The sequence below is a fragment of the Lacerta agilis genome, chromosome 14, assembly GCF_009819535.1.
Source record: "Lacerta agilis isolate rLacAgi1 chromosome 14, rLacAgi1.pri, whole genome shotgun sequence".
Taxonomy (NCBI): Eukaryota; Metazoa; Chordata; class Lepidosauria; order Squamata; family Lacertidae; genus Lacerta; species Lacerta agilis.
Window position 1 is genome coordinate 506,782 of NC_046325.1, and position 23,903 is coordinate 530,684.

The 23,903-nt window shown below is 49.3% G+C and overlaps 3 protein-coding genes across 3 annotated transcripts; 1 reads left to right on the forward strand and 2 right to left on the reverse strand.

Annotated features, from left to right (window-relative positions):
- Positions 1–695: 695 nt before the first annotated feature.
- On the reverse strand, positions 696–6,891 carry LOC117058798 (gastrula zinc finger protein XlCGF57.1-like). The gene is made up of 3 exons (XM_033170166.1): positions 6,745–6,891; positions 6,044–6,170; positions 696–3,378 (listed from the first exon to the last, which is right to left on the reverse strand). Exons 1-3 carry the CDS (start codon positions 6,889–6,891, stop codon positions 1,727–1,729), a joined length of 1,926 nt encoding a protein of 641 aa, XP_033026057.1. The 3' UTR covers positions 696–1,726.
- A 7,447-nt stretch (positions 6,892–14,338) lies between these two features.
- On the reverse strand, positions 14,339–17,816 carry MED11 (mediator complex subunit 11). The gene is made up of 3 exons (XM_033169330.1): positions 17,649–17,816; positions 17,172–17,302; positions 14,339–14,827 (listed from the first exon to the last, which is right to left on the reverse strand). Exons 1-3 carry the CDS (start codon positions 17,779–17,781, stop codon positions 14,690–14,692), a joined length of 402 nt encoding a protein of 133 aa, XP_033025221.1. The 5' UTR covers positions 17,782–17,816; the 3' UTR covers positions 14,339–14,689.
- Positions 17,817–18,055: 239 nt separating this feature from the next.
- Positions 18,056–23,855, forward strand: LOC117058267 (golgin subfamily A member 8M-like). The gene is made up of 9 exons (XM_033169325.1): positions 18,056–18,191; positions 19,571–19,661; positions 19,749–19,824; positions 20,062–20,135; positions 20,228–20,491; positions 21,003–21,065; positions 22,480–22,567; positions 23,577–23,649; positions 23,737–23,855. The coding sequence occupies exons 1-9, from the start codon at positions 18,101–18,103 to the stop codon at positions 23,766–23,768; spliced, it is 852 nt and encodes a 283-aa protein (XP_033025216.1). The 5' UTR covers positions 18,056–18,100; the 3' UTR covers positions 23,769–23,855.
- The last annotated feature ends 48 nt before the right edge of the window (positions 23,856–23,903 follow it).

Consider the following 23,903-nt stretch of genomic DNA (forward strand, 5'->3'; position numbering starts at 1 on the left):
TCTAGGCTCAATATTGGTGTTTAGGAGTTTCTCCCACAATCTGCTACAATTAATGGAGTCAAAGACAGCAGATAAATCTATAAAGGCAGCAAACAATTTACACTTTTTATTCTAGTATACTTTCTGACGATATGATTTAGCGCAAAGCATTGGCCGATGGTGCTGAATCCTTCTCTAAACCCTGTTTGTTCTCCATGCAGAATGTTATTTGTATGTAGCCAGTCAGTCAACTTTATTTGTAAATGCTGGTCATATAAATTTGAAGGGATGGGGACAGGCTGATGGGGCGGTAATTATGTGGCAAAGATCTGTCTCCTTTCTTGAAAATTGGAACAATTATGTTCATCTTCCAGCTGGGAGGAATTTGGGCTGTGTAAATAGCCTGGCCAAAATAGATAACCACCATTTCAAGTGAGTCTTGATGAGCTTTGGAGGAATCATATCTTACTGGGGCTTTGTTTGGCTTTAAGCCTTCAGTGAGATGTTTTCATAGAATCATAGAATCATAGAGTTGGAAGAGACCACAAGGGCCATCCAGTCCAACCCCCTGCCAAGCAGGAAACACCATCAAAGCATTCCTGACAGGTGGCTGTCAAGCCTCTGCTTAAAGACCTCCAAAGAAGGAGACTCCACCACACTCCTTGGTAGCAAATTCCACTGCTGAACAGCTCTCACTGTCAGGAAGTTCTTTTTATTTCATTTGGGGACACTTCTCACCGTTTAAGTAAATCTGACGGGTTGGTGTTCATACCGGCCTTATTTGGGAGCCTTGAATGATCACAAAAAAGCTTGCTGTAGTAATTCAACCCATTTCCAGGCTGGGATTATAGTATCATGTGTTAATTTCACATATTTCATTCCTCTGGACACCAATTCCCAAAATTTGTCCTCCCTTCAGTCAGCTGCTGCTTGAGCCAAGTCTTGCCACTTCTGTCTTCCGAAGCCTATTTTTTTGCTTTTTAGCAGGTTCTTACATGCAATCCTGTCTTTATTGAGTGCCCCCAAAGTTAGAGCACCAGGGTTCTTTCAAAATACTCTAATAGATCCAGCAGTCTTTTCCTTGCATTTCTGCACTCTGTGTTAAACCAGTGTCGTTGTTCTACAAGATAATTTTTAGGTTCTTTGGTGTTAATCAAGCAGGGTTTGATTTCTGCTGTTATTTGTTGGTAAATCTCCACTGGGTTGGATGAGTTTCTTTCAAGGGATTTGCGTAGACACATCAGAGGCTAGGGTCTTTTGGATGTTGTCACTTAGTCTCAATGACCATTTCAGGTTTTCTGCACCCAAGCTCTCTGGAAGTATCTGTTGGCTCGGGGTGGGGGATTATAACAGGGGGCAGATTGTAAGTAATAATGCGAAATGGTTGCTTTCTGTTCTCTCGAACACCTCAAAAGATTTCACTGAGTGGAAAAGAAATGGTGACACTATGATGTAGTTGATCACACTCCCCGCCCCCCTTTATGTAACAATCTGATCTGTCCATTTAAAACATTGACAGGACTCCCATGCAGGATATAAAGATCATGTGAGTAAACCCACTCTAGCCGTTTCTTGCCTTGTGGGTTGATTTTCTTGTCCATGGAATAGTGAGGAAAAGAGAAGATCATCTTCCAAATCCATTCCCGCAGAGAATAAGATTCCATCTGTTTGATCGCCAATGTGTTGTCATTCATCTGATTGGAAGTTAGCTTGGCCATCCTAAATTATTTCCACTCTCCAAGCATAGTTATAGTTTCTTCCCCGAATGTACTCTTTGATGGGTGGTGAGAGCAGAACTCTGATTGAATCTCTTTCCACACTGCAAGCACTGATATGGTTTCTCCCCTGTATGAATTCTTTGGTGGGAAGTGAGAGCAGAACTCTGACTGAAGCTCTTTCCACATTCCAAACACTTATATGGTTTCTCCCCTGTATGAAGTCTTTGATGAGAAGTGAGATGGGCCCTCTGACTGAATCTCTTTTCACATTCCAAGCACTGATAGGGTTTCTCCCCTGTATGAAGTCTTTGATGGGTAGTGAGCTTGCCTCTCTCACTGAATCTCTTTCCACATTCCAAGCACTGATATGGTTTCTCCCCTGTATGAGTTCTTTGATGGGTAGTGAGCTTGCCTCTCTCACTGAATCTCTTTCCACATTGCAAGCACTGATATGGTTTCTCCCCTGTATGAATTCTTTGATGGCAAGAGAGACTTTCCTTACGAGTGAAGCTCTCTCCACATTCCACACACTGATATGGTTTCTCTTCCCCATGAATTATTCTATGGGAAGTAAGACTTTCCTTCCAGGTGAAGCTCTTCCCACAGTCTAAGCACTGATGTGGTTTCTCCCCTGTATGAATTCTGTGGTGAGAAGTGAGGTAGGCCCTACGACTGAATCTCTTTCCACATTCCATGCACTGATATGGTTTCTCCCCTGTATGAATTCTTTGATGGGAAGTGAATGTGTCCTTCCAGGCAAAGCTCTTTCCACATTCCAAGCACTGATATGGTTTCTCCCCCGTATGAATTCTTTGATGGGCCATGAGCTTGGCCCTCTGACTGAATCTCTTCCCACATTCCAAACACAAATATTTCTTCTCCGCTGTATGAACTCTTTGATGGGAAGTGAGATGGCCCTTCTGACTGAAGCTCTTTCCACATTCCAAGCACTGAAAAGGTTTCACACCTGTGTGAATAGTTTGATGGGTAATGAGAGAAGAACTCTTAAAGAAGCTCTCCCCACATTCCAAGCACCGATATGGTCTATGCCCTGTATGAATTCTTTGATGAGCCATGAGCTTGTCCCTTTGACTGAAGTTCTTCCCACATTCCATGCATGGATATGGTTTCTCGTCCGTATGAATTGCCTGGTGGGATGTGACATGGGCCTTCTTGCGGAAGCTCTTTCCACATTCTAAGCACTGATATGGTTTCTCCCCTGTATGAATTCTTTGATGTGAGATGAGACTGGAATTATGACTGAAGCTCTTTCCACATTCTAAGCACTGATATGGTTTCTCCCCTGTATGAATTTTTTGATGAGAACTGAGACCGGAGCTCTGATTGAAGCGCTTTCCACATTCTAAGCACTGATATGGTTTCTCCCCTGTATGAATTCTTTCATGAGAACTGAGACTGTAGCTCTGGCTGAAGCACTTTCCACATTCCAAGCACTGATATGGTTTCTCCCCTGTATGAATTCTTTGATGGTAAGAGAGAAGGGATCTGTGACTGAAGCTCTTCCCACATTCCAGGCACTTATAGGGTTTCATTCTTTGATGGGAAGTGGATTGGGAAGTCTGATTAAAGTTCTCTCCGCATTCCAAATACTGATATGGCTTCTCCACTGTGCAATATTTTTCATGGTTTCCCTTGTTCTTCATTTCCAATTTAATACCATCTGCAGGAAAGAGAGAAATGGATTAGGTCCCTGTAATTTTAGGAAGAAATGGGGTTCCTGTAGTAGCAAAGAAAGGAGGACTATGTAGTGCTGCTGTTTTTCACGTCGCTTCTAATAGATATATCTGCTGCAGCATTAGATTTGGCTCTGATTGAAGAATCACAACAATACAAACACAACACATAGTCTAATAGTTAGTAGAAAATATATAATAGAATAAGGGTATCATTCAAATTATAGGGGTCAGTCAATCAAAGTTCATATATACAATATAACAGAGTGGTAGCGAGGACCGTCAAGCCGTGTGTTCGAAACAGATGTCTAAGGAGAGTCTCACAATAGTCTCTCAAAAGCAGAGCACTGATCCTTAGCATGAATCTTCCTTACATGTTCTGTTGAAAAGTATCGGCTATTACGAAACAGTAGTATCATTCCGGAGACACTGTCCTTTTGAGGCTTTTGAGGCGTCTTCCTTTGAAACTTTTGAAAAACTATTGAGAGGCTTTACTTATGAAACTTTTGAGACGTCTTCTGTGAGACTGTCCTTAGACATCTGTTTTGAACACACGGCTTGACGGTCATCAAGCCATCAAGAACTGTATGAAAAACCCCGACTTTAACAAAGGAACGAGATTGTTCACTGTACCGTTCAGGGATTGTGTTGCTGTCCTGTGGGAACTGTCTGCCAGCCTGAAACTCCAGTCATTTCCAGCAGCTGGAAGAAGTCGCGCTGACAAGCCTCATTTAGTAAATATATCTATCTCTTGAATATCCTTTTACTAATGTTATTGTTGAAGCCTGTTTGCTAGATTCTAGGCTTCTTTTTCTTAATATTTCATATTGAGGTCTTCTGGCAGTTCCCTCACTGTGAAAAGCAAAGTTATAGGGAACCCGGCAGAAGGCCTTCTCGGTAATGGCACCATCCCTGTGGAATGCCCTCCCTTCAGATGTCAAGGAGATTAAGAACTACATAACTTTTAGAAGACATCTGAAGGCAGTCTTGTATCAGGAAGTTTGAAAGTTTGATATTTTACTATGCTTTTATATATGCTGTAAGCTGCCCAGAGTGGCTAGGGAAACCTAGCCAGATGGGTGGTGTCATGAACACTTCTGCCCAAGGTATAAGAGCTCCAGAGGAGTTGGGAAGCAGGCAACAAGAGAGAGGCTCGTGTTCTTCCCAGACAGCTGCGAGGGACTCCCCCTCGCTGTGAGAATGACAGGAATGCAGAGAGTGTGCTAGAGAGCAACCGACTCTCTCAAATGACACAGGCAATGTCAGAAGGCAGGAGGGAAAGCAGTTCAACACTGGAAGAGGAGTTAATTCATCCAAGAAGCAGACACATGGGAAAAGTCTTAGATAGAAAACAAAGCTGGAAATGGAAAGGGCATAGGTTCCGGATATTCTGCCATACCCGGAAACACTCCCCAGAAGGGTCAACTGATTCATAAGTCATGGACGTGCGGATAGGTGCCTGAGGCTGAGTGTTTGTATTGCAATAAATCGTCAAGCTAATTACGACTTGTGTGCTGTGTTATCAAGACAGCAGCCTGGCTCCTGACAGGTAGAGTATAAAAATAAGATAGAACAACAACAACAATAACCTCTTTCTGGTATTTTAACTGTTTGGTGTGGCCTCTTTCTAGTATTTTAGCCCATTTTATACATGTGTGCTATGTTATTTTGTATACTAGTCATACTTCGTGTTGCGTTTGCTGTGGGTTGCGAACAGCACGGGTTACAAACGTGCCGAACCTGGAAGTAACGGAATGGATTACTTCCAGGTTCAGCAGGTCGCGCATGCGCAGATGCGCCAAATGACGTCACGCGCATGCACAGGCGCGCCGAATCGTGACCCGCGCGTGCGCAGAAGCGGCGCTGCGGGTTGTGGACTGCTCAGGATGCGAACGGGGCTCTGGAACGGATACCGTTCGCATCTAGAGGTACCACTGTATTCACTTTAGATTGTACAGCAGTTATTGTTTTGTAGTGGGATGTGGATGTTATTTTGCTTGCTTCATTGAATCATACATCAGTTAAATGAAGCTTACTTCTGACACCCAACAGTCTGTCTGCTCTCCATTCATTGAGACCCAAAGAACCACCCCTGGCCAAAAGAGTACCTGTTACTGAACAATGTTCATTAATGCTTCTGATAGAGGAAGAACTGAAGGGAGTTACATGGGAAATATTAATACAGGGTTCACTGCCTTTGGGGATTTGCCATCACAGACAACTTTATGAGAACATCAGATTCGAAAAGCCTGGCTTTTGGGGGGCGGGTGGATGTTATTTGACTCAATCATGAAATCTGCTCCATCTCTAATGTAAGTCGTCTCTTTGGTCAGGCAAAAACAGACAGAAGCAAAAACAAAAAACCTGACAGAGTCTTCTTCAACTTCCCTCAACACCCTGAAGCATACATTCAGAAAGGTGTGAATAGTTCAAATCAGCCTGATCCTTGTTTTAAAAGAAATAGCCAGAGGAAGAATGTTCACAGACAAAACAGTCGATAGCCCTCCAATTCAAGGTGAGCTGTGGGTCAGAATCCCAGATGCTGTAGGTGGCATTGCTGAGCTGGATCAAAACCTGGGAGGTTCGTCACATAGATATATATATACGTATGGAATTTCAAAACAGATACTGTCATCCAACAGGGAGCCTTACAGAGAAAGTCTATGATCCCGCGATTCTCCTCCATGACTTCCTCATGCAGAGCTCTCTGGTCAGGATCCAGCAATGCCCACTCCTCAGCCGTGAAACGAATAGCTACATCTTCAAAGCACACTTGACCCTAAAAAGAAAAGGAAAAGTTCCTCCTCTTATCGACAGCATGAATATGATCTACTACACATTGCTCTTTTGTTTCCTGCCTGTTAATTGCTGTGTTGCTCTCATGGGATAAGATAGTCTGGCCACATATTTAGTGGAATTTTTTATTGTGTCTTTTATTGTATGCATTGTTCTGTGTAGGGAGGGAACCCTCTCAATGCCCTATGGCACTGGGGACAGAAGGAGGAGCGTGTGGGGAAAGCCTTGAGCTACAGATGGGACTGGTTAGATGAATCCTGGCTACAATTTTTTATGGTTTGTTAATTCCTTAGAAGCCTATTTCAGCATTTCACAATAAATAGACAAATAAAAGAGCAACTACTCATAAATACGAGCGACATTCAGAAGGCTAGTTAAGGTGAGGTGTCTGTTCCTTATTCACAGCACATAAACCTTATTGAATAGCATTGTCAGTCTTTGTTAAAGGCAGTTTTGACAGAGACCAAGAGGAGAGATTCGTTCTGACTCCAGAGGAACCCTGGCTGCCCCACCCCCCCCACCCCGGCCTCTTTCTTCTCAAGGCTCCTTCCCAATACCTGATCTGGCTCCACAGCCACAGCTTCCTCTCCACTACCATGAAAAGACGGATGAGGAGGTCTTGCTGGCATCCTGTCACCTGCAAGAGACAAGGGCAAGTAGGCAGTCAGGGGTGCATGGTGCTTCTCTGAGGTGAAGCAGTGCATCTCTAACCACAGGTGGGACTTGGAAGAAGTCTCCCCTGTTGAGTGCATTTTTGCATTTGTACCCATTTCATATTTTGTTGTGCAAAAATACATCTCATCTCCTCTGGGCTCTTGGCCACAAGTGCCTTCCCCCAAAAGGTGAAACAACCCCATGGATTAATTTCCAAGTCCACAGAATGTGACCCAAATGAGAAGAAATTCCTTCCTCCTTACCCAGCGGCCTCTCTCTGGTGTCCAACAAAGTCCTCTCTTCCTCAGAGGAATCGGGACCTGTTTCTGCCAACAGATCCTTTCCCTGAAAGAGAAACAAGGATTCAAAACAAATAATGAGAACTATTAGAAAAGGAATGGTGTTTTATTGATGGAAGATGATAATAAATACAAGCTAAAACCATATGATCAGCTCAAAGATAAATTGACTGATTAGTTACAATACCATCAGATCAATGAAATGTTTAAAGTAGATAGCAAAAATACAGGCTTTCAAACAGAAAAATCCAGACTGGAGACGGAATTATTGGACTCTAAGAATAAGAATCTTTCCAAAATGTATAATCTATTGTTGGAGTGGCATACGAAAGATGAACAAGTGAAATCTGTTATTATCGACTAGGCTAAAGATTGGGGCACAATATAATGTTGAAAGATTGGGAGAGGTTGTGGAAGAAAGCTTTAAAATTTACTGCATGCACTGCTTTGAGAGAAAATATGATGAAAATGATGTATAGATGGTATTTAACTCCGGTAAAACTTGCTAAAACGTATCATACATCAGATAACAAATGTTGGAAATGTAAAGAGAAGGAAGGAAACTTTTTCCATATGTGGTGGACGTGCCCCAAAATAAAGGACTTATGGGAAAAGATTTATAATGAAATGAAAAAGGTGTTAACAGACACCTTTCTGAAGAAACCAGAAGCCTTTCTTTTGGGAATTATAGGGGAGGAAATCCCCCCAAAAGATATTACTTTCTTTTTGTATGCCACGACAGCAGCAAGATTACTAATTGCAAAGAACTGGAGGAACCAGGAGATTCCAACAATGGAAGAATGGCAACTGAAAATGATAGACTTTATGGAACTTGCCGAGCTGACAGCGAGACTGTATGACCAGAGGGAGGGAATGGTGCAGGAAGATTGGAAGAAATTTAAAATCTATTTGAGAAAATATTGTAATGTTTGAATCTTTTGAAACTCTAGGGAAGAAAATAGGGGTTTCTGGTACAAAATTGGATAATTATGATTTTCATAAATGATTGAAGGAAAATATAATGGATAATAAATTAATAGTTATTTAAATATGATAATGATTTTATGATTAATTTAGGAAACTGCTAAAAGAAGAATTGTAATGAAACCCAGGAAGGGGAGGTCGGGGGAAGTCACCCTAAGATGTTAAAGGGAAAATGTGAAGTTGATATAAGAGTTGTTTGTGTTTTGTTTGTTTTTGTATTTGTGTTTTATGTTTTATATCTTATAAAATGAATAAAATATATTTTTTTTAAAAAAAGAAAAGGAATGGTGTAAGCGAACAAAAGAGAACCTGCACAAGCAACGCTGACATCAAACCCTACATATATTAAGTAAAACAGAAGCATTGCCATCCGATCCCACCCCCACCCATCCTCCCACCCCTGTCCACCTCCTTCCCCCTTTTTCTCCCCAATGTCTCAACAAATGACACTGATTTGTAAAAATGATACATGTAAAAAATACGAGAAAGAGACATTGCACATACTTTTGTTAATAAAAATACTTCAAAAGAAAAGAAAAGGAATGGCAGGGGCAAAATCTTTAGGGATGTCCAATATAGCTCCTTGGATACTTCCCCAAAAGGATGAGATTTAGGGATCTTCTATCTCCTGTTCAGAGCCATTTGGGGTATCCAGAGGACAGTCTCTCTCACCTGCTTCTCCACCTGCTTCCTCTCCTCTGCCTGACTCAGGAGGAATCCTTCAGCCAGGGCCACTGCCTGGGAACTGGTCTCTGCTCCACATTCCCTCACCCAGCTCTCCATCTCCAGGGGAAGGACAGCCAGGAACTGCTCCAAGATCACCAGGTCCACCAACTGAGTTTTTGTGTGCCTCCCAGGCTTCAGCCACTGACAGTCAAGGTGGTGGAACCGGTGGCAAACCTCTCGGGGTCCTTTGACCTCCTGGTAGCCGAACCGCCTGAACTGTTGGCTCTGCACATCTGAGTGAAGGCTGTCCTCCTCGCCTTGGATCCTCTGCACAGAGTTTTCATAGAATCCCCCACTGCCTTCATTGCCAGCTGAGTCTTGCTCATCCATCTGTGCTCTTAGGAAGCTTCCACAAGTTCAGAAGGAATCCCTTGGTCCTCTGTCAAGTGCTGTCTGTCCTAATTATAGATGGTGGCAAATCCTGCAAAGCAAAGACATTGTTCCGTTATTAGATTGGAACACAATCAGAAGGAGAAAAATATTCCCTGGGCAAATGTGGATGCGTCTTGCTAAGAAGCAGGATTGGACTTCACAACAGGCCAAACTCTGAGCTTTATATTAAGAGGTATAGAAATTAAACAATCCATCACTCCTCCCTTCAGAGGTCAAGGAGATAAAGAATTTCACAACATTTAAAAGACATCTGAAGGCAGCCCTGGGGAGATCTTTTTATGCTTGATGTTTTTATATATGCTGTAAGCTGCCCAGAGTGGCTGGGGAGGCTCAGCCAGATTGGTGTGGCATTAATAATAATAATAATATCCATCACTTTTTCCCCTGACCCCAAAACCCCTCCCGAAAGTGGCAAGCAGTGTGGGTCCAAATAAAAAAAATGCACTTGCAGACTTCCTGTGACGCCTCCTGGGCTTTGCAGAGATGACAGGATGATCCTCTGCACGAACTGAGAAGACCCCCTGTTCATCCTCCCCTGCAGCCCTCGGACTCCCCACACCCCAGGAGGCGCCACCTAGGCAGAGAGAGACAAAAGCCACCCCCTCCCCTTGCAGAAGGGCACTTGAGAGGGAGAGGTTTTGCTCAGGAGCACATCTCAACCGCCCTTATTTTTTCTCTCTCTCTCCTTCTCTAGAAACCCTTTTCCTCATCCTTTTTCAGGCCAGGCATACTGTCATTCTATCAGATTTAAATTCTGTCAAGGTGCCTCTCACTCGGCTTTCCTCTGGCTTTGCAGAGAGGAAGAGGGAGGACGGAGGACCCTCTGCTCCCTGACTTGGGGGTCCCCCATGCATGAGATGAATGCAAAACCCCCCTTTCTCCCCATTGCACCTTATGCAAGAAGAGAGAGGAGACTCACCAGATCCCAGAAGAGACCCCAGCCCCGATCCTCTTGCAGGAGGAGCCACGTAGACTGCTCTCTGACAGGGGAGACAAAAGCCACGCCCCTTTGCAGGAAAGGATGTGCAGGGAGGGGCTTGGACTTTGGAGGAACTCCCTCCCCCGCGCGGCTTTATTTCCGGTCCTCTCTAGGAACCCGACCCCAGTTCATTTTAACCCTTGGCAAGCCGAACTCAGGAGAAGACTGTTTGTATCCTTCATTACTCAGCTGATCCTTGTTTCTAACCCAACCCCCCCCCCCCAATAAAGAAATTGCGAAAAGAGAAGGAAGAGACAACACACACCCAGGTCCTATATGCACTGCAAGATCGGAGCACTTGGGTTCCTCCAATGAATCAGAGCATCGTATCGCTGGAAGGGCTCCCCCGGGGTCATCTAGCCCAACCCCCCGCAAGGCAGGAATCTCAGCTCCAGCAGGCGGATTTCACTTGAGAGCCAGCTTGACTTTACAGTTGGGGGTGGCTTCTCCTGCCCCCTTTCCCTTTGTTTCGCTTCCTACCTTTATTTCCCCAAGTTTTCACCTGTGGGGGAAGGTCGGTTGCACAGAAACAAAGGGTTAAATTGCACAGGAGAAGGGGGGGCTCTTTTATGGGGCGAGCCCCTGCCTGGACCCCCCGGGGGGTGGGAGGCCTGCAGTTTGCGCCTGCGCTTTTAGTGAGCGCCGGATCCCGCTTCGCGCATGCGCTCTGGATGTGGGTGGGGGTCTCTCGGCTGCAGGAGTTCCAACTTGAATAGAATATGGGGGGCGGGTAAGTGCCGCCCCACATAATGGGTGCAGGCACACTATTTGAATGGCAATGCTCGTCAACTGGTGGGGGGAGCTCGGCCCCCTCAAATGTTTCATTGGGGGCGCTGAAGCCCCCTTGGCTCCTATGACTGGGGAGGGGGGCTCAGGACCCCCAGAGTGACCCAAGACTAGGGCTGCCATATTTCAAAAAGTTCAGATTTTAGTTTCATCCATTCCACCTCCTGACTGAAACTTCCCTCAGATGTTTCCCCCCTCAGTTTGGTCCCAACCAAGGAATATCAGATAAAGTCAATGGATTGTGCAGAAATGAGACAAAACGGGAAGAATAAGGAATCAAGAAGAGAAAGAATTTTCCATAAAGAATGGGGAAATTATTGTAAACAACTAAATATGTTAGCTGGAATAATCTAAAAACAAGCAAAGTTACAAGAATAATCTAAAAACAAGCAAAGTTACAAGAAAATTAAGAGAGCAATTTAAGTAAAAGGTGTATAGTGGGAGGTGCAGTTTTGGAAGCGATTTTATAAGAAACCACAGAAGGGTGGAGGGAGGTCGAAATGGATGTTTGATGTGTGATTATTGTTAAACTGAAAATAATATATATATAAAAAAACAATCTCTCCCCTCAGTTTGTCCTTCTGTCGGACTATTTCCTCTCGCTTCAGGAGTCCTAGGTAGGGGCACCTTCCCCTCACATCAATTTTCCCCTCACAAAATATAGAAATTATTGTGGTAATTTATTCTCCTTGTGGGTTTTATTTTGGATCATGGCACTACCATCAATTAATGATGCAGCAGATCCCACCACCAACCACCAGTTAATTCGTAGTGGACTCGTCCCACTAGCTGCCCCCAGTGAAATATAGCACAACAAGCAAACATTATACCAGTTAAATGAATGTCTGCCCTTTGCCACAGGCTTATTTGTGGGGGATTTGTGTGAGGGAAACGTCGATTCAGGGAGTCTCGGGCAACAGTTAATAAAGGAAAAAAGTTTTATTTTCAAAAAGAAGTTTGTGAAACAAAGTTGGGTCGGGAGATGCGTTCTTTCAGGTAGAAGTTAGCTTATTAAACTAAATATAAGAATGCCACAGGCTTAAACACAGTAGCATATGCACAGCATTTCTTAAACTTCAGTTGCTACAATGAGCTGTTACACTTCTGGTAAATAGATGTTCCTGTTTCTAGACTGGGTGGGGAAATGCTTCGCTCGGTTTCTGTTACTTCTCTCTCTCTCTCGTTCCTTTCCTTAGTTATGGCAGGTGTAGCAGTCAGATCCTTTTGAGCCAGCCCAGGTTCCTTTGTACGCAGCCTAATACTCTGGCTCCCTTTTTCCCCTCAGTCTCCCCCTCCTGAGGTGTTTTATTTTATGGGCAGACCCAGGGGATCCCCTCCTCCGCCCTCTCCTCTCCCACAGAGACTGTCTCCCCACAGACTCCCCAGCCCCTCCAGCCCCTCTTCCTCTCTCTCTCAGCTGCCAGGCTCCTTCTTCTGGCCACAGAGATTCTCCTCAGACCAGAGCCACTTCTCCCTCAGACCAAGCCTCCCCTCATCCCTTTCTCCCATCTCAGACCAGGCCTCAAAACTCCCTCAGAAAAGGCTCCTCTCATTTTCCCTCCAAAAGGGCAGGCTCCGCCCCCGCCTCTGGCTGTCTGTCTCTCTGGGTAGCCAATCAGAGAGGCTCCAGCCCCCTGGTGGTGTTTCTGAGGTATTGCGCCACCAGGCTCTGCCCGGGCTCAGCTGTCCATCATCCCAGCTGGGCTTTCTGTTCAGTCTCTATAAATCCTCTGGACATCGAAGTGGTTTCATGCCTTCACTGTAGCCTCTTTTCTGCATTACTTGGAATAAATGACTCATCCATCCATCTTCCTTCTTGGATTGCAAACACTGAAGCAACCAGGCTGATGCATTGCACATAAACCGCTCCAGTTGCCTGCACATTTTGTATGGTCACTTTCCGTCTAGGAGGGCTGGAGGCTTACTTCTCCTTTCCTGAAACAAAGCTCAGAGTCTGGACTATGGTGGAGTCCAGCCCTGGTTCCTAGCTAGACTTATCAACACTTTCTATTCTCCTGACAGTGGATCAATTTTATAACAAAACAATATATTTGCATTGTAGAATTTGCTAGAGCCTCGAATTCAAACAGTCTGAAGTTGGCAGAGGACCAAGGGGTTCCTTCTGAGCTCTTGGAGGCTTCCCGAGAGCATAGATGGATGAGCGAGACTCAGCTGGCCCTGAAGCAGGAAGAGGCCATGGCATTCAAACGGGGTTCATTTCCCTATTGAGCTTATACTTCCCCTGCCAGGCCAGGAACCCCCAAAGTGAATTGTGTGGGGTCTCTATATAACCCATGTATATATACAGAAAGTTTTCCGACTCTGAGATGGTCTGTGAGTTGTTGGCTTTTAAAACCATATGTTTATCTTTTGTGTGTATATGTCTATGCATTATAGGAGCATTTCCTTACAGAGATTTAACAGACAGTTAAAATGGTGAATGCATGTATGTTGGATTCTGATCTGTCTCTCCATAAATGCATTTGCATGCTTGATGACCTCTGCATTGAAACTGGCAAATTCCTGCCTCGAGTCTCTCATCAGACCCATCTGTTGAGGTTTGCTGATGGCCTGAAAAAACCAGGGGAAGTTGTGAGAGCTGGCAGCCATTCCTACCATCTAAAGGGGCTGACACATCGAAGATGGAGCAAGCAAGCTTGTTTTCTACTTCTCCAGAGGGTAGGACCAAAGCCAACGTTTTCAAATGACCAGAAAGGAGATCCCAACTAAACATCAGAAGGAACTTTCTAATGGTAAGAGCAGTGGAACCGTCTCCCTCAGAAGGTGCTGGACTCTTCTTCCTTGGAGATTTTTAAAGCAAAGGTTAGGTGGCCACCTGTCATTCCTGCATTGCAGGGGGTTGGTCTAGATGATCCTTGGGGTCCCTTCCAACTCTATACAATCCTATCATTCTATCATTCTCAGGGTCTAGCCCTCCTAGAGATATAGTTTGAATATTCCACACACTTTACCAACTTTTCTGGAAAAAAATGCTTTGGGGAAAAAACAGAAAAAACCTGGGTTTTTTTCAATTTTCCCCCAAGCCTTCTGATCTCTTAAGCCCTCCCCAAGTCTTCATTACAGCGGGGGAACTACCAGAAGGCCTTTGGAGTTGGATCAGTGTCTGGGCTGGAAGACAGGAGAATCAGAGAATTGGAGAGTCGGGAGGGACCCCAATGGTCATCCAAACAAACCCTCTGCAACACAGGAATCACAATGAAAGAAACCCAGGCAGATGGACATCCAACCTCTGCTTAAAAACCTCCCAAAGAAGGAGAGTCCAGAGATTGCATGCGGTATGCCAACACTGAACTGAGCCCACACCGGATGCCCTTCTGGCACATCTCATTTAATGAAAATGTGCATACCGCAAATCTGTCAAAAAATTAACAAACATTTTGTAAAAAAAAAATTGTGGAAAAGCTTCATAAATATCACAAGTTAGTTCCAGGAAAGAAGCCAAAGAGGAGGAAGTAAAGCTATGAAACTGGAAAAGGCTACAGAGACGTTGCTATTCCTCTTCTGCACCGCAGTGTTGCTCCGGTCTGCCACGCAGGCAGTTTCCACCGCCGTCCCTGCCAGGTAGGCTGCTCAGAGTCCTTTGTCCACAAAGAGCAACCTGGCGAGTGCTGGCGGCCAGGAGGGGCCACCCGGGAGAGGCCTCCCCTCCTTGCCTCGGCCTCACTGCTCCAGCATCTGCTCGCAGGTCCGAGAGACTTCTCCCAGCTTGACTCGGGCATAGTCAATCCTCTTGAGGGCCATCTGGCAGTCCTTGCGGGCCGAGTAGCTGGAGCCTTCGTGGGGCTGCCCTGTGGCCACCTGGAGGGGAAGAGGAAAGCAGGCCAGGTGAGAGGGCAGCCGGTGGCTCCGAGGAAGGACCTGGCCCCTTGCTGGTGCAGCATCATGGTCAGTGTCGGACTAGGAAGTGGGAGACGAGGGTTCAAATCCCACCCCCAGGGGGAGCTGGCTCCAGGCACCAGGCCCATCGACAGACCAACTCTGGCTACAAAGACATCTGCAAACATGACATGACAGCTGGCAACACCAGACATGTGGGAATTCCTTGCAGACGTCACAACCAGACGCCTTCCCCTGCCCCGGCTGCAACCAGCATTCAAAATTAGCCAGGCACATTTTGCTACTATCCAGACTGCGTGGAGATTTCTGGGCAAGCCCAGTTCGAAAGCCTCTGCCTTCGTCCATGGTTAACACCGTTTCCATTTCCACTGTGTGTGCTGTAAGAGCAAGCGAAGGTCAGGCAACACAATTCAGATAATAGAATAAAAGTATCATAGCACCGGGGGTCATCCAGCCCAACCTCAGGCAAACAGACATTCAGTTGTGGTGACCGGACTCAGGTTTAAGGTACCATTTCGCGCCCTGCTTATTATACACCTTAGTTTATAATGCTGGCTGCCACAACACCTGTCTCTCACACATCGGTCTCCGCAAGCCCAGCGGCTGATGTAACGCTCTATGTGTTTGACTTCACCCCCCGAAGGCGCCCTTCTCCATGGTCTCCCGAGACAGACGGATGCCAACAACTCAGCTGTGAAGTTCACTGGGTGACCCTGGGTCCACCCCTGTCCCTCTCAGCCTAGCCTAGCTTGCAGGGTTGGTGTGGGATTAAATGAGAACTAGGACCTGGGAGAATTGATGCTTTTGAATTATGGTGCTGGAGGAGACTCTTGAGAGTCCCATGGACTGCAAGAAGATCAAACCTATCCATTCTCAAAGAAATCAGCCCTGAGTGCTCACTAGAAGGACAGATCCTGAAGTTGAGGCTCCAGTACTTTGGCCACCTCATGAGAAGAGAAGACTCCCTGGAAAAGACCCTGATGTTGGGAAAGATGGAGGGCACAAGGAGAAGGGGACGACAGAGGATGAGATGGTTGGACAGTGTTCTCGAAGCTACTAACATGAGTTTGGCCAAACTGCGGGAGGCAGTGAAGGATAGGCGTGCCTGGCGTGCTCTGGTCCATGGGGTCACGAAGAGTCGGACACGACTGAACGACTGAACAACAACAAGGACCTGGGAGAAGCCAGGGTTTGAATTACCCCCCTGGCCACGATAAAACACACTGGATGTGACATGAGGGGGGGCTGTCCTTGCCCCTTTCAGCCTCTCCTACCTCATAGGGTTTAAATGCAGAGCAGGGAAAGCATGTAAGCCACTCCTTGGAGGAAAAGGTGGAATAGCAATGCAACAAGGAAGTAACATTAGAATCCTAGAGTTGGAAGAGACCCCAAGGGCCATCCAGTCCAGCCCCCTGCCAAGCAGGAAACACCATCAAAGCATATTGACAGATGGCTGTCAAGCCTCCGCTTAAAGACCTCCAAAGAAGGAGACTCCACCACACTCCTTGGCAGCAAATCCCACTGTCCAACAGCTCTAACTGTCATTGATATATAACATTCTGCTTGGTCCCCTGCAACCGTTTCCCTCCCCTTCCCTCAAGCTGTGCACAATGTCTCCTTTTCAAAGAATCGCCGAGCTAGAAGAGATCTCGAGGGCCATCTAGTCCAACCCCCTGCAATGCAGGAATCTCAACATGCCGTCGTCCCCCCCATCCCATCTGAAACCACACTGGGTCTGGCTTAGCTCTGCTAAGTCAGTTTTTAATCATCAGAATAGTCTCGGAGGAGCAGCCGCCACCACCACTGGAGGGGAGCAAAGGGGGACCTTCTAGCTCAGCCTCAAGTTCTCACACTGGCCCACAAGGTGGGAAATGTGGCGGCAGGATCCGAGCCCAAGAGCAGCAATGTTCCCTCCTGTGGTGAGTTTCCAGCCACTGGTACCCAGAAGCACCATTGCTGCCTCTGGCTGTGGAAGCAGAGCATGGCTATGAGCCACAGACAGCCTTTATCACCCCCCATGAATTGGCTTCCTCACCGTTTAGAGCCACCCCACTTGGTGGCCACGGCAGCAGCCAGCCAGCCGAGGAGCCCCAAGCAAGTCCTGAGCGTGACAGAGCTCACCCCTTTGTGCTCTGCAGAAACTCTGAGCGGCCGCACATGGAAGAGCATCCCTCTCCAAATATGACAGGTGGCCACGATCTGCACTTTCCAGAAAGAACTGGGGACTTTTCCCCAGCTGGGAAGGCGGACAGCTGGAGCGTCAATCCACAAGCGCCTTTCCTGTGCCAGCCCCCCCCCCACCCACCTGCGTGAGGTAGCGGATCTGGGCGGAGAGCTCCGACTCCACCTTCTGGACGGAGCCCATGAACTGGGAGGTCTGGCGCTCCAGCAGGCTCCAGTTGGGCTTCTCCTTCGACAGCTCCAGGATCACGGTGCCTGCGGGGGGGGGGGGAGAGAGAAAGAGGGGGGCGTGGTGTCAGTGGTGGGCGGGGCAAACAGGTTGCACCCTCAGGCACTGGGGGATTTGCACCCAGCTCCGCCCATGTGACCGCCTAGCCCCTCCTGCACCTCTAGGGACCCGCCCACAGCGCCAGGCCCCGCCCCTTGTAACCCCACCCACCGGCGTCCTCCAGTGCCCAATCCACATTGGCTGGGAGATGGAAGCTGAAGCCCCGCCCCCATGTCTCCTCCCTCAGAGCACAGCTCAAGGCCCCTCCCCTTGGTGACCACGCCCCTCCCCGCCTGGCAGTCCCGCCCGCCCATCTCAAGAGGCCCCGCCCACCCGCGCTCTGCATCGCCGCGCCGATCTCTCGCTCCAGCTCCTCCAGCAGCCGCAGCCGCTCGTTGGCCAAGCCCAGCCCGTACGCGCTCGAGCCCGACACGGACGCCGACGCCGACGACGAGCCCGCCGCCATTTCGCTCCTTCCCGGCTCCCGTCCGCGAGCTTCTGGTCTGCGCCCCGCCCTCTCCTCCGCCGGGACGCGTGCGCATGCGCCTCGCGAAGGTTATTCCTTTTCTAGCAGTAAACAACTACGTCTCCCGGCGTGCCCTGCGGTCTATTGGCGGCACGTGATCCGGGGAGGGCGGGACCATATAAGTCCCTTTTTCCGTCGGGAGGCGTGCGCATGCGCTTCTCTGAGGTGGGGGCCTTTAAAATAAATTCCTTTAGAACTCCGTCTCCCGTCATCCACTTCGTTCGGCGGTGCACACGTGACCCGGAAGGCGGGCGGGGCCATGCCAGGCGCGGGCTGGAGGCAGCACGTGCGCGCGGAGCTGCAGCGGCGGGAGCGGCGCGCGCGGGGCCTGCGGGTGCTGCTGGAGCGACGTGAGCCCCTGCGCGCGTGGGGGGTCGAGGGAACTCCCCGCCACGAGGCGCCCCGAAGCCAGCCGTGGAGCCTCGGTTGGGGGTCGCCCTGGGGCCCTAGGCAGCGCGGCTGGGGCCACATTCCCCTCGGGGCTGCCTTCCGGGGACCACCTGCTAGCTCTGCCCTCTCCTCCGTTAATCCTTCTCTTGTGGGAGGGAGTTCCGCCGTCTTAGACGCGGCAAGGTTAAGAATCTCCCGCCATTCAGCTTCATTGGGTGCCCCCAAGTCCCACTTGTGACCAAAGAGGGAGAAAAGCTTTCCTCTCTCCACTCTCAGTAATAATTTTTATAAACCACCATGTTGCCTCTTCATCAACTTTTCTTTTGACTAAAAAGTCCCAAAGGGGAGTCGCTCCTTGATCATTTTAAGCTGCCCTGTGACCCTCAGATTAAGGGCAGCATGAAACATTAGGAAATAACAACAATAGTTTTGGTGGCCCTTTTCTGAACCTTTTCCAACTTGGCAATATTCTTTTTCAGGTGAGACATCCAGAACCACATAGTTACTCCAATACAGTCACATCATTGTTTAACGTCATTAATTATACCAGCATGTTTTTGTTTGCAATTCCTTTCCGAAGGATCCCTGGTGTGAGGATTGGCCTTTCCCCCGGCTGCCACACCCTGGACCCACATCTTTTGGAGCTTAAAGATGTTTTCTGGTTAGGCAGAAACGCTGGGAGGCTATGAAGCAGGAGCAGAGAGGCGTGTTGCCTAGCAGGAGTTTCAAGGGCCAGGCAGAAAGGACTGGAGGGCCGCTTCCCTGCCATAGAGTAGGAATAGCATCTGTCTTCCTGGCTCTCTGCCTGGTGCAGAATCCTGCAACTGCAATAACGACTACAACTCCCAGCAGCCACCAAGTGGGTGAAGGCTGAACCACAGTAACCACTGGCTTGTGGGTTTCCTTTGCTGTGATTCCTGCACTGCAGGGGGTTGGGCTGGATGACCCGTAGGGCCCCTTCCTGATCTCACAGCAGCCAAACAGACGCCTCTGATGGGAAGCCACCTGTCAGGATTCGAACACAAGAGCAGCTCTCCCCATGATTTCCAGCAGGCGGCCTTCATCCTCGCTAGTGGCCACTGACAGGCCTGTCCTCCGCTGCGAAATTGCCCAAATCTCTTTTAAAGCCGTCCAGGTTGGTGGCCATTTGCTTCCTCCTGTGGGAGGGAGTTCCGCAGGTTAACGGCATGCTGCATGAAGAAGTTGCTTTCTCTCCCCAGCCTTTTGAGAGGCCTAGGGGGGTGGGGTTGCCCTTTCTAAAAGTTCCTGCTCTCCTCCCCAGAGACCTCCTTCCCTCCCAGCCCCCCCCCCCCTGAGAGGCTCCTTCTTGCTCTTCCAGATGAAAAGCTTCATGGCCGCCTGGATGCTCTGCAGACCCTGCTGGCGGCAGAGGAGAAGGGGCAGTGGCCGGCAGCAGTGGGGTCCTGCCGGTGAGTGCGCCAGGGTGGGGTGCTGGCGTGGGGGGAAAGGAAGGGCGTTTGCTGAACTGGGGGGGGTCCTCTTCTGGCTTTTTCTAGGCCCCCCCAGGAACTGGCTTCCATCCGGGTGCAGCAGGAGATGGAGCTGACCGAACTCCGGAGAGAGAGAGAGGAGGTGAGTTGAGGCTCCTTGAGGGCCTGGATCAGGGCCAGCTCCTGTGGTTTTGTCAGATTATAGAATTGTAGAGCGGGAGGGGATCCTCAGAGGTCATCCAGTCCAACCCCCCTGCAGTGCAGGAATCTCAAGGTTGGCATCTCCAACAGACAGCCACCCGACCTCCGCTCCCAGGAGAAAAAAAGTTGGGATGCAAATGCAGGAGAGAAATGAATAAATGCTGTGCTTGCTTTGCAGTTGTGCCAGCGGGTCGCCCTCCTGACGGACATCCTGAAGGAGACGGAGGCAGAGAACAAGGAGCAGCGGGCGAAGTAGGAGTCTTGGTCTCTCTGGCCCCCCCGTTGTGGGAGGGGAATTGCATTCCCGGGGGTGGGGCTGGATGACCCCGGGGTGTCCCTCCCAGCTCTGGGACCCGGTGCTTTCTGCTCCTCCGCAGGATGAGGCGCCTGGCCCAGGATTTGGCTGCCCTGACCCGGCGGCACGAGGAGGCAGAGTGCCAGGCCTGGGCGCTTTCCCAGGAGGCCGAGGGGCTGCGCCGGGAGCTGGCCGAGGCGCAGGGACTCATGCAGGAGGCGCAGCGGAAAAGGGAGGAGCTAGAGGCGCGTTGGGTGCGGGAGAAGGCGCTGGAGGCCGGCCGGGTGAACCAGGCCAACGAGCAGCACGACCGGTGAGCAGGGGGGCTCTGTCTGCCTGGTGCCTAAAAATGGGTAATGGGGGGAGGCTTTTTTTGGGAAACTTCTCTCCCCCCACCAAAAAAATGAATACATTTTTAGGCCCCAATTGAAAATAGTCGAGGTGCCATACAGAGAGCCCAATTTCCGGACGTGTCCAGGGAAAATACGGACATACGGAGGCCCTACGTACAATGAAGGCGCCAGGCGAACCACCCTGGGGAGAGCATTCCACCAATGAGGGGCCACCACAGAAAAGGCCACGTTATCGTATTGCCACCCTGTGGATTTCTCATGGAGGCAGCACACGAAGAAAGCCTCAGATGAGGATCATGGAAACAGGCTCATTGGGGTGGCTGTTCAAAATTCAGAGTTCTAGAGCCTCCCAAGACAGCCAGCCCCCCCCCCCCGGGGGAGATTGCACTCTGTTTGCACGAGGCTTTTCTTCCCTGAAATACACTGCAGCCACGACACCTTCTCTCTCTCTCTCTTCCCCCCCCCCCCCAGGTATCAGCAGAGAGTCCGGCGCCTCCGAGAGAAGCTGCAGGAGGCCAGGGAAGCGGCCGGCATGTGAGTCCGTCTCCATTTTCTGAGGGAGGGCAAGGGGGCGTCTCTCTCTAGGGGCCTTGAAGCTCCCTGGGCCACACAGCGTGTAGTTGAACTGCGGAACTCCCTCCCACAGGAGGCAGCGGCGGAAGGTTGCCGGAAGCCACAGGAAGAGAGAGTTGCTTTTGCGCTCGGATCCTGCTTGCAGGTTCCCATAATGGTCACTGCGAGGCCAGGAGGCGGGACTAGGTGGGCCCCCATTGCCCTGATCCAGCAGGCTCCCCTGGTGTCCTTGTGGAACCTCCAGCTCCAGAAGCAGTCTACCTCGATTCCTCGGTTCTTTTGGCCCCTGGGAGAACAGGATGATGGGGGGGGGAGTTATTAGTCCTGGCACAAGGTTTTGGGGGTGCCTTTCTGTCCCCTGCTTTGTGATGGAGGGGGCAGCTGCTTCAAGGCCCGCCTTATAGGGAGGGGGAGCCATTCCCAGCTCCAGGAAGCTTTGGGGTTGGGGGTGCTTTGAGAAGGGAGGTGGGCATTCTGCACCTCGCCCTTTATTGTGGTGCCAGTCCAGGGAGTCGGGGGGGGGGCACCTGACTTTCCCCCAACCGTCTCTGGGCCCTGATGTGCTATTCCAAAGCACTTATACTTTTCAGTGGGGAAACAGGTGGCAGTCCCTGAAGCTTCCCAGCCCTTCTCTATCGACCAGTCCCTTAAAATTAGTAGTAGTAGTAGTTGTAGCAGTTAGTAAATAAAATAAGTTATAATAATAGTAATGGAATTTGCCTGTGTCAGTCACGCTGGTTCCTGCATCTTGACTGACCGCTCTGTGTGTGTTGATCCCGGGTCTGGTCCTTAGGTCTTAAAAAATAAAACGAGTTGCAGGATAAAAACGCAATTAATAAATCAGAGACTTGCAGGGCTGGAAGGACGGCGAGGGCCCTCTGGTGCAGCCCCTTCAATGCAGGAATCGCAGCTAAAACATCCATGGCAGACGGCCACCAAACCTTTGTGTTATTGTAAAAAAATAATTTAAAAAAATTTAACTTATTTGAGTATTTTTGCAATACTTTAAGTTGCCTGTTTTTTGTAGACCGCTTAGAGAAGTTTTTAAAATATTAAGTGATATTGAAATCACTCAATCGAATCCCCTTAAAAACCTCCAAGGGAGGAGAGTCTTAGACTGGACTAGATCGAACGTTTTGTTTTTCATGGTCAGGTGGGTGGGGTATAAATTTATTATTATTATTATTATTATTATTATTACTATTATTATTATTATTATTAATTCCCTCTGTGGGGGAAGCAGGGTGTCCAAGAAGAGCCAGTTTGCAGAGGGTGGCCCTGCCTTCTGAGCACCACCACCCCCCACTCTTTCTTAGGGAAGTGGGGCATCCAGCTGGCTCCCCCCAACACGTTCTGCCCCTCTCTCCCCATACAGGATTCCCCGGCCAGAATCGTCCCCCAGTGACAGCACCGTCAGCACATCTTGCGAGGAAACCAGCGCAGAAGGTGGGAGCAGCCCCCAGGTGGGTGTGGGGTTGTGGCTTGGGGGAGGGGGCATATTTATTCAAGTAACGTGCGCTCCACCTTTCAGGTGATATAGATTCTTCCAGGGCAGGTTTCTAGGAAAGCATCAAACTGCATTCTCGTACCATTTGATAAGTTTATGGCGATCTTGAAAACGATCAAGGGAACTTTATTCTGCCTTGATCGGGACACGGGTGGCGCCGTGGGTTAAACCACAGAGCCTAGGGCTTGCTGATCAGAAGGTCGGCGGTTCGAATCCCTGCAATGATGGGGTGAGCTCCCGTTGCTCAGTCCCAGCTCCTGTCAACCTAGCAGTTCGAAAGCACGTCAAAGTGCAAGTAGATAAATAGGTACCGCTCCGGCGGGAAGGTTAAAGGCGTTTCCGTGCGCTGCTCTGGTTCGCCAGAAGCAGCTTAGTCATGCTGGCCACATGACCCGGAAGCTGTACGCCGGATCCCTCGGCCAATAAAGCAAGATGAGCGCCGCAACCCCAGTATCGTCCGCGGCTGGACCTAACTGTCAGGGGTCCCTTTACCCTTTATTCTGCCTTGGCCAGACCACACCTGGAGCCCTGTGTCCAGTTCTGGGCGTCACAATTTAAGGAGGATGTTGCCAAGCTGGAATGTGTACAGAGGAGGGCAACCTAGATGGAAACGAGGCCTTATGAGGAATGGTTGAAGGAGCTGAGATGTTTAGCCTGGGAAAGAGGAGAGATGAGAACCATCATCAGATATCTGAAGGGCTGCCCCACGGAAGATGGAGCAAGCTGGTTTTCTCCTGCTCCAGAGGAGAGGACTTGAAGCAATGGCTTCAAATGACAAGGAGATTCCAACTAAACACCAGAAGAACCTTTGGTTGGAAGCCTTCAAGCAGTTTGGGTGGCTGCCTGTCAGCGATTCTTGAGCTGCGATTCCTGCATTGCAGGGGGTTGGACTAGAGGACCCTTGGGGGTCCCTCCCAACTGCTCAATCCCGCAGTTCCTAGAACTCCTCCTTCCCCTCCTTCTAGGTTTCAGAAGCAGGGCAAGCCGAGTCCAGCCCTCCCCAGGCCTCATCCCCTCTGGGTCAGCGTGGGGCAGCAGGTACCCTTGTCCCTCCTTCCTGGGGGGTCGGTGGGGCAGCAAACTTCCTCCATGTCCTTAACTTGGCCCCTCTCTTTCTCGCCACAGGTCTGATTCCCGAGGCAGCCCCTGCCCTGTGAATGCAGCCTGGCCCTTTCCGAGGAACGTCTGTACGGCCGCCGTCGGTGGGCTCGCTCAGTGGTCACAGCACGCTTGCAGTTGCACCCAGGTTCTTTACCTGGACCTCGGGGGGGGGGGGGAGAAATCCGGCCATG

Excerpts from the sequence above, each read along its gene's own strand:
- LOC117058267 (XM_033169325.1), top strand. The coding sequence starts at position 18,101 with ATGCCAGGCGCGGGCTGGAGGCAGCACGTGCGCGCGGAGCTGCAGCGG. Across the intron at positions 18,192-19,570 it reads GCGGGTGCTGCTGGAGCGAC|ATGAAAAGCTTCATGGCCGC; the intron begins GTGAGCCCCTGC and ends TTGCTCTTCCAG. Across the intron at positions 21,066-22,479 it reads GCCAGGGAAGCGGCCGGCAT|GATTCCCCGGCCAGAATCGT; the intron begins GTGAGTCCGTCT and ends CTCCCCATACAG.
- MED11 (XM_033169330.1), bottom strand. The coding sequence starts at position 17,781 with ATGGCGGCGGGCTCGTCGTCGGCGTCGGCGTCCGTGTCGGGCTCGAGC. Across the intron at positions 17,303-17,648 it reads CGCGGCGATGCAGAGCGCGG|GCACCGTGATCCTGGAGCTG; the intron begins GTGGGCGGGGCC and ends CCCCCCCCGCAG. Across the intron at positions 14,828-17,171 it reads AGATCCGCTACCTCACGCAG|GTGGCCACAGGGCAGCCCCA; the intron begins GTGGGTGGGGGG and ends CTTCCCCTCCAG.
- LOC117058798 (XM_033170166.1), bottom strand. The coding sequence starts at position 6,891 with ATGCACTGCTTCACCTCAGAGAAGCACCATGCACCCCTGACTGCCTAC. Across the intron at positions 6,171-6,744 it reads TGGCTGTGGAGCCAGATCAG|GGTCAAGTGTGCTTTGAAGA; the intron begins GTATTGGGAAGG and ends TTTTCTTTTTAG. Across the intron at positions 3,379-6,043 it reads CGGGATCATAGACTTTCTCT|ATGGTATTAAATTGGAAATG; the intron begins GTAAGGCTCCCT and ends TCTTTCCTGCAG.